The sequence below is a fragment of the Pteropus alecto genome, unplaced genomic scaffold (genome assembly GCF_000325575.1).
Source record: "Pteropus alecto unplaced genomic scaffold, ASM32557v1 scaffold427, whole genome shotgun sequence".
NCBI classification, from domain to species: Eukaryota; Metazoa; Chordata; class Mammalia; order Chiroptera; family Pteropodidae; genus Pteropus; species Pteropus alecto.
In genome coordinates, this window is record NW_006440618.1 from 80,552 (window position 1) to 87,234 (window position 6,683).

At 53.7% G+C, this 6,683-nt stretch overlaps 1 protein-coding gene across 4 annotated transcripts in view; it reads right to left on the bottom strand.

The window, feature by feature from the left end:
* The window catches only part of CDK20 (cyclin dependent kinase 20), a 40,042-nt gene extending 33,944 nt beyond the window's left edge, over positions 1-6,098 (bottom strand). Inside the window, exons 1-8 of one of the 4 annotated variants that reach the window (XM_006917262.3) lie at positions 5,786-6,098; positions 5,310-5,423; positions 3,767-3,955; positions 3,415-3,536; positions 3,167-3,229; positions 2,228-2,351; positions 1,642-1,797; positions 316-972 (exon numbers count right to left, since the gene is read on the bottom strand). In XM_006917262.3, the coding sequence (XP_006917324.1) occupies positions 775-972; positions 1,642-1,797; positions 2,228-2,351; positions 3,167-3,229; positions 3,415-3,536; positions 3,767-3,955; positions 5,310-5,423; positions 5,786-5,860 (1,041 nt within the window). In that variant the 5' untranslated portion in view covers positions 5,861-6,098 and the 3' untranslated portion in view covers positions 316-774. Of the gene's footprint in view, positions 1-315; positions 973-1,641; positions 1,798-2,227; positions 2,352-3,166; positions 3,230-3,414; positions 3,537-3,766; positions 3,956-5,309; positions 5,424-5,785 lie in introns of those variants that run through there. The other 3 variants (XM_015593489.2, XM_015593490.2, XM_015593491.2) reach the window with 3 other exon arrangements.
* Positions 6,099-6,683: the final 585 nt, after the last annotated feature.

Below are 6,683 nucleotides of genomic sequence, written 5' to 3' on the forward strand. Positions count from 1 at the left end.
TCCTTATCTGCTTAGTATCTCTGCATAAGGAAGTGGCACATCTGGTCCTGGCTCACCCTACTCCTGAGAGTGGAGATATTTATAAACCAGATTAAGGTATTAAGTCTGCAACCTGAGCCATCCCTGGGCCTTGACTTCTGCTACCTCACCTCCTAATGGAAACTCTGTCATACAAAGCTCTTAGGAAGCCCCCAGGACTAGAGTGGCTGTGAATGGGGCCACTTTCCCAGTGACCACAGAGAACCAAGGGCCAGGAGATGATGCCACCTCAGCCACTTCCTTCAATAGGAATGGAAGAGGCGCAGACACCAGGCAGACTACTTGGAGTTTTTATAATAAACTTCAAAACTGAACTATCATTTAATGTCTCTGAGAATAAAAGCAAACCAAACGTCCCTTCCCACTTGCATTTCCAACATGAGGACATCTTACTCTGTGTTCCTACAGATGGCTCTACCAGGACCATCCTTGACCAGGAAGGCAGCACCTGGAGAAGCAGCACCATGGCAGATACAGCAGTGGCCTCATTGTGTCTTTCGGATGGGTAAGTCAGCAGCACACAGATGGGAGACTGAGGGCACAGCCACGGGTCTCCTTCACTGCTGGGGCTGGAGGTCCTTATCACCTGGCTGGGACAGGACCAGGTATGGAGTGAGCCCAGGGTGGCTGTAGTGTGGCCATGGGGAGGCCATGGTAGGTAGAGTCAGGCTGGAGCAGAGGAACAAGAAACCCAAGTGGCCTTGGGGACGGAATGGTGAGGCCTGGTCCAGCATCTCAGCCCTCTGGGATGAAGGGCCGAATCAGCTCCGGATTCAACAGCGACTCCTCGAGGGGCCGGTCCACGTGGAAGTCATGAACGTGGGGGGGCCCTGGGTGGGCCTTGGGGGCCGGTCCCCCTGGACGATGGGGAATCGGTAGCTCCGAAGGGTGGGCAGGCAGGGGAGCCGTGAAGAAGTACTGGTGCAGGAGGGCCTGAGGGTGGCAAGCAAAGGACAGCAGAAGGAAACCAGTCACCTATGGGTCCCAGCCTTAACTTGCTTCCTTGAGGGGGAGACTGCTTATCTGCTTATCAGCTCAGCTGACTCACATCTCGGAGTGCTTACTGTCTGAGCACTACTCCAGAGGCTGGGGATGCGGTAGATGTATCTGGGATTGGGGGGGCAATAAGCGAGATTAAAAAGTAAGATAGTATGTCGGATGACTAGTGCTGGAGAGGCGGCAGACCTAAAGATTTGTGAGAGGAGATTCCCTGGGAGGTGGCACTTGAGCAGAGGCAGGAGAAGTGAGTCAGCGAGGCCCAGGGACAGAAGTGCACAGACTCTAGGACATGGAGGGGACCCTGGGTCCACATGTTCACTCTGGGCCAGGGCCCAAGACAGTGCCCAACATGTGCCAATGCTAAGTACCTGCTGAAGGAATGAAGGGATGAAGGTGCGAGTCACCAGTAACCACAGGTGTGCTCTTCTGTGAGATGGGCATGCCTTTCTAATGGGCCACCCCTTCCTGCCCGCAGCCCCTCTGGGGCCTGCTCAAGGAAGGTATACTGGCTCCTCATCCCCCATCACAGGTTCTAAGAGATCTTGACCTCCTGGGTCACATGGTCACGAGTAAGGAGGATCAGGGCAATGGGGGTCACTCTACCTGGGAGGCCGAAATGCGCTGGCGTGGAGGGTAGAGAAGGAACTGCCCCAGCAGGTCCAAGGCCTGGGGAGAGGCATCAGGCAGCACCTCCCCCAGGGGCACAGGTGCTTGCTCCTTGAAGGAGATCTTGTTGTAGTCCGGCAGCTCCATGATCTCCTGAGGAAAAGGGGGCGCCTCAGGGCCAGCACTGCTTGCCAGTTCCCTCTGTAGTTAGTCCTCGTTCCCTGTCGCCAACCTGCTCACACTTATTAGCTGCTCCCCCCACCCATGTGCCCCACTCTCACCCCATCACTTATATCTTCACATACTCACTCAGTGCTTCAGTCCTTCATGCCACTACCCTCAGCACCTGCTCCACCCCCAGCTTGGTGAGAACTGCAGTGTGCTAGGGGTGGATAGGAAGGGACAGGTCCTTCTGCCTGCAACATGGTAAGGAGGGAGGAGCCCTTAAGCTGGGCCAGTGGTCTGGGATTTCAAGAAGACATGGGACCATGAGAGAGAAGGTGCAAAAAAGGGGAGTCATCAGCTGTTGAGGGAAACAGAGGACACCTGCCCCCAGCCCTCCCCACCATAGGGCCCTGCAAACCGGCCAGACTTGAGGGCTGGGAGTGCCTAAGATGCGAAGCACACAGCAAAGCTGTTCGATGTCGTTCTCCCCTGGGAACAGCGGGGACCCATTCAACAGCTCCCCTAGGATACAGCCCACGGCCCTGCAGATACAGAACCCAAATAGCTCAGAGACTGCACACCATGGACACAGATATCCCCACACCAGCTCCATTGCCTCACACCACGGACACCTTATATGTGTCCAGTTTACTCATACCAGCTCCATCACTCCCTGCCAGGACACAGATCTCCTCACACAAGCTCCCACCACTCACACTGGAGTCAAGGTACCCATAAAGTAGCCTAGAGGCTTCACGAACAATAATACAGATCACCAATCAAAATCCTCAAGCCTAGAACACAGAGCATATCCCCCTTTCCAAGAATCTCTCAAGCCTCAACTCAGGAACACACAGCAACCCCTCAGCAGTTTTGAGGCTTCTCAAAGTCTCAAACTCTGGGACACACAACCACCTCCTCACATTCAGGGGCAGACCTCCAAAAATCTCAAATTCTTAGGCATGTACGAACCAACCTACCCAAATAAAGGTTTAGAGCCTTCATATCCAGGAACCTGAGACAATGGGTAGCTCAGAGACATTATATCCTGAATTATGACCCCTGTAGCAGCTTAGACACTCCACACCTCAGACCACCTTCCCACCCCAGCCCAGAACCTCCTCACTTGAGACAACCACTCTGATCCCACCCAAATCTCATGGAGAGGAACACTGATCCCAAACTCCTCAGAGATACCCTAACTAGGGAAGACACCCCAACTAGGGAAGATACTCCAAGGCAACCTAGAATTCGCATCAGGAAAACACCCCCAAAAGACTTTTAGACCTCAATACCCAGGAGGAAAAGGTGACCCCATGACCCACATTCCCCTTTGCCCAGCCTACAGGAGTCTCACCACAGGTCCACGCCCTGGTCATACTGGCGGGCACCGTACAGGAGCTCGGGGGCTCGGTACCACCTATGAAAGGAGGGCAGGCAGTCACACCAAGGTCACCAACAGCAGGCTGCCCTAGAAGGTCACCCCGGCCTCCATACTAGCTTCATGAGCGATGTCTGGACAGAAAATCCATTAGCATCTCTTCCCCAATGGGAAGGTTGGACCCATCCACTGCCAGGTCCTGCCTGGGAATTGGCCCTCCCTACCTGGTGGCCACCTGGTGCGTGTAGAGGCGGCTGCCATCTGGAGAAAAGACCCGGGCCAGGCCAAAGTCTGCTATCTTGAGCTGGCCCGAGGCACTGATGAGCAGGTTGGCTGGTTTCAGGTCCTAAGGGCACCAAAGGAGGCATCAGTTCCTCCAGTGCCCCAGAAGACCTTGGGAGAGAAGCGCTTGGAAGGCTGAGCAGCTAGATCAGCCCAGGTCTCCACCCTGTGCAAGACCAGCCCCTGGCCCTGACCCATATAGGCCCTGCCGCTCTGACCATGTCTTCTTCAATGGCTGGCCCACTCCCAGCCCAGTTGTCCCCCAGACCCTGCTCTGCCCATGCTGTGACTGACCCGATGCACGATGTTGTTGGCATGGCAGAAGGCGACGCCTTTAAGCAGCATCTGCAGGTAGCTCTTGACTTGTGCTTGGGCCAGTGGCCTCTGGGCGTGGCGCACCACCTCAGCCAGATCTGACAGCATAAACTCGAAGGCCAGCACGAAGCCTGCCCCATGTGGGAACACAGCCTTCAGCTGCACCACCTGTAGGCAGGGCCTCCTGTCAGCCCCCAGACTCATATGGCTCAGACTCTCTCTGAGCCCCCAGCCCTTGTTCCAGCACAGGATAAGGCAGACAGAGGAGATGACATGAGATTGGAGCTCAGAACCAAGGAGTTGGGTGGGATCTTATTGCTCCCCTCTTCTGCGAGAAGGCAGGACCCCACTCTAACACTCCACTCACACTCAGGGAAAAAGAGGTCTAAAGAAGGCCTCTTAGGGCAGTGTCTGGTCTCCCACCTAGCCCACAAACTAGAAAATCACCTGAAAATAGACACGCACACACACACACACACAAGCATTAAACCTCCTCCCCTTTCCTCTAGAGTCATTAAGTTGCAGCATGGAGAGAAGACAAGGGAGATCACAACTCCCCAGCACTGGGGCAGGTGGAGACATGTCACATGTACTTTCTGAGGGCCCACAGAATCACAAAAGTTGGGCTGCACAGCAGTGAGCAAGAGCAGGGGCTGGTGGGTCTTGAAGGACTTTAAGGAGCTCACAGCACAGGGGGACAGACTACTGACAAATGAGTGAACGAACCTACAGGATACATCCAGGTTCTAATGAGGATAGAAAAGAACAGATGGGATGGGGTCAGCAGGGAGCTAGGAAGGAGCTCTGAGCAGGGGGATAGAAAGCACAAGACCCTGAGGACAAGAGAAAGAACCATGAAAAGAATGAGGCTGGAATGTAAGGTGTCCTTCCTCACGGGCCCACAGCCTCTCCCAATTCTATCACAGGACAAACCACACCAGCTGGATCCTGTAGCTTCTGTCCATCTCCCCTACCACACTTAAGTTCTGAAGAGCCAGGTGAGGGCCAGTTTCTCTCCCTGTTGCCAGAGCCCAACACAGGGTAGGGCTTACAGGAGGCCCTAAGGTTAAAACATCCTCACTCTTCAATCAGACCTTAGCCAAGGCCTCCATGGACAAGCTGAGTACCATGAGGTGGTGGCTGAGCCTGCTCACCTGTTTTGCAGAGTAGCAGAAAAAACTCAGGACAATGTACGTAAAGCAGTTAACCCAGCCTGCAGAACATATCAGCTCAATAGGTGGCAGTTATTGTTACCAATAAAAATCACTGAACATTTTGAGAAATAAGGCATAAGTTACTGAATGAATTAAATGAATGAATGAGTACAGGAAGAAGTGGGTGAACAAGAAGAGTGAATGAATGAGAAATGAAGTAACTGGGTAAGAATGAATATGTAGATAAGAACGGGAGTAAGTGAGGGGTGAGGAAGGAGATAAGGGAGCAGAGTGGGTGTGGGCTCCCCAGAGTGGAAGTGAGTGAAGGAGGGCAGGACAAGGCATCTCAGAACCCTAGCCCCACTTACATACTGATTGTCCTCGATCTCCTGCAGGGCCTTGATCTCTCGCAGGGCCTGGTTGGGGATGCCATCCTCCAGCCGCCGCAGAGCCACCTTCTTGAGAGCAACGATCTCTCCAGTCTGTGAGGGGCAGTACACAGACACTGCTACCCTATCCCTGGCTGGGAAAGGGGACGACAGGACAAGAAAAGTGCCATCTGGGTGGGACGCAGAAGCCTGAGGCCCTCGTGGGGGCGGAAAGCATCCCTCAGCCCCGTTCTGGAGGGAAATCAAGGCCAACAGTTGCACCGCCGGGAAAATAGCTCAGAAGCATCCAAGCCACGCCCCTAGGGGCATTTCTGGTGGTAGGCAGCTGGCCGCAACCTGGACGCCCTCCACCTCATCCCTTAAAGGGTAAAAGTGAAAACGGGTACATCTCATAGACAGAAATGAATAGAACCCAAAGGAGGAAGACCCAGGCGGCCCTCGCGGACCCCGCTCACCTCCACGTGCTTGGCCTTGAAGACGATGCCATGTGCACCCTCTCCGATGCGGCCTAGGATGCAGTACTGGTCCATTGCCCACCCCGCCTCCCGCGCCTAGACGCGGCTGCCTAGCAACAAGGCGGCCTCCGAGAGCCGATACTGGGTCGCAAAGTATAGCTGGGGACGGCGTGCGGGCTTCGTCGGCACCTCCCCTTAGGTCCCCGCCACCACTATGCAGGGGGCTTCATTTGGCTGAAGTCGTCTGTGAGCAAAAAACGACAGCCCAGCCAGGAGCAATGGCAGTCACTGAACCTTCTGGGCACCGCCCCGACGTCACATAACGAGCTACGTAGCGGGGCGGGGCTGCGCAGCCAGGGGCGGGGCCGGGCGGCCGGGAGGGCGTCCAAGGTGACGCGAGCGGAGCCGGCTCTTCCGTGGCGAGACCAACCTCCCCAGCCATACCATCAAAGGTTGTTGACAACACAAGTAACTCTTAAATGTCTGAAAAGATGCTCAATTTCACGCACAGGATAAATATGAAATAATGTACAATTTTTCAGATGGCGAAAGGTTCCAAATCTAACACCGTTGGCCAAGCAATAGGAAAACAGGAGCTTTCATAAACTGCTAGTGAGAGTGTAATTTGGCAATGCTGATCAATTGCAAATGCATATCCCCTTAGACTCAGCAATCCCATTTCTAGAAATTCCCCTAACGGATATATTGTACATATGCGAAACGATAGGTGCAAAATTATTAACTGAAACATTGTTTAAATAGCAAAATACTGGAAACGCCACAGATGTCTATCATTAGAAGTCTGACTAAATTGTGATACCTCTATCAAATGAAATACTAAGCAGCCTTAAAAATGAGCGAAGACACTTTTATGTATAGTAATAGGAATACTTCTAAG